Source organism: Haplochromis burtoni, unplaced genomic scaffold, assembly GCF_018398535.1.
Source record: "Haplochromis burtoni strain Fernald_Lab_line unplaced genomic scaffold, NCSU_Asbu1 Contig_2054, whole genome shotgun sequence".
In the NCBI taxonomy this organism is placed as follows: Eukaryota; Metazoa; Chordata; class Actinopteri; order Cichliformes; family Cichlidae; genus Haplochromis; species Haplochromis burtoni.
This window is the reverse complement of record NW_024584415.1, coordinates 12,932-14,031: the sequence shown is the minus strand read 5'-3', so window position 1 is coordinate 14,031 and position 1,100 is coordinate 12,932. Positions and strand designations below refer to the sequence as shown.

General features: G+C 47.1%; 1 protein-coding gene across 1 annotated transcript in view; it reads left to right on the top strand.

The window, feature by feature from the left end:
* Positions 1-779: 779 nt before the first annotated feature.
* psmd3 (proteasome 26S subunit, non-ATPase 3) overlaps positions 780-1,100 on the top strand; it is a gene marked incomplete in the record, with an annotated part of 6,441 nt that continues 6,120 nt past the window's right edge. Inside the window, 1 exon segment of the mRNA XM_014331332.2 lies at positions 780-1,085. Within this exon segment, the coding sequence (XP_014186818.1) occupies positions 905-1,085 (181 nt within the window).

The following is a 1,100-nucleotide window of genomic DNA, read 5'->3' as shown; positions in this document are numbered from 1 at the left end:
AGCATGATAATATATTAAGTAATCCAAAGTATTCAGAATATGTTACAAAATACTTGTAATCTGTAGTGGAATACATTTTAAAAGTAACCTTCCCAACACTGCATTTTGTTTTCTTGAAGATGTTTGAGACGGTACGTGTGATTCTGAGAACTGTTCCCTGGCTCTCCATCAGCCCTGTTTGTTTGAACTGTGTCCTCTGTGTTCAGTGAGCTCAGCCGTCATTCTGACTCCACGCGTGAAATAAACCATTTGTTCTGCTGAGTTCATGTCTTTACTCTTATTCTGACTTCATTATTCTGACTCTAAAGTTACAGAGACACCATCGTTATGTTCGCCACTTCATATTCAAATAACATCAGAAATCACAGTGTGTTCGGCACAGTCTATGGATCCCTGCAGGGTCAGACTTTCATATGTCAGAAATCCGCGGATCAATGCAACGCACTAAAACACATCTCACACACACACACACACACACACACACACACACACCCGTTCAGCTATCTTAGTGAGGACCTTCATTGACATAATGCCTTCCCTAGCCCCTTAGCCTAATCCTAACCATTAAAAATGAATGCCTAACCCTGACCCTAAACCTAACCATAACCTAATTGTAACCCAGCCTCAAAAAGGTCTCAAACTTGTGAGGACCGGTGAGTGTGTGACTCACAAGTGACAGATTTCGGTCCTCACAAAGATAGCTAGACAGGAACACACACACACACACACACACACACACACACACACACACACACACACACATCTGTGATCGATTATCGAGCCTGCGCTGCTGTTTCCGCTCTCTTCTGCTTCTGCCTGTCATATCCCAGAATCCTCTGCGCCACAGAATAGTGTCCAGTCATTGTGGTTCAGCTCGGTTCGGTTTCATCCACCCAGACACAGCATGAAGGAGACCGCGGCCAAACGACGCGACAAGGCGGGAGGCCGGGACCGGGACTCGAAGGCAGAGAAGCCAAAGGAGCCGAAGGAGGTGGGCCCAGAGCCGCAGGACGTGGAGATGCCTGAAGAGGAGGCGGCTAATGCGGCCAAACAGCCAAAGGAGCAGGACAGCCTGACCCTGGACGGTAAAACTCTTCAAA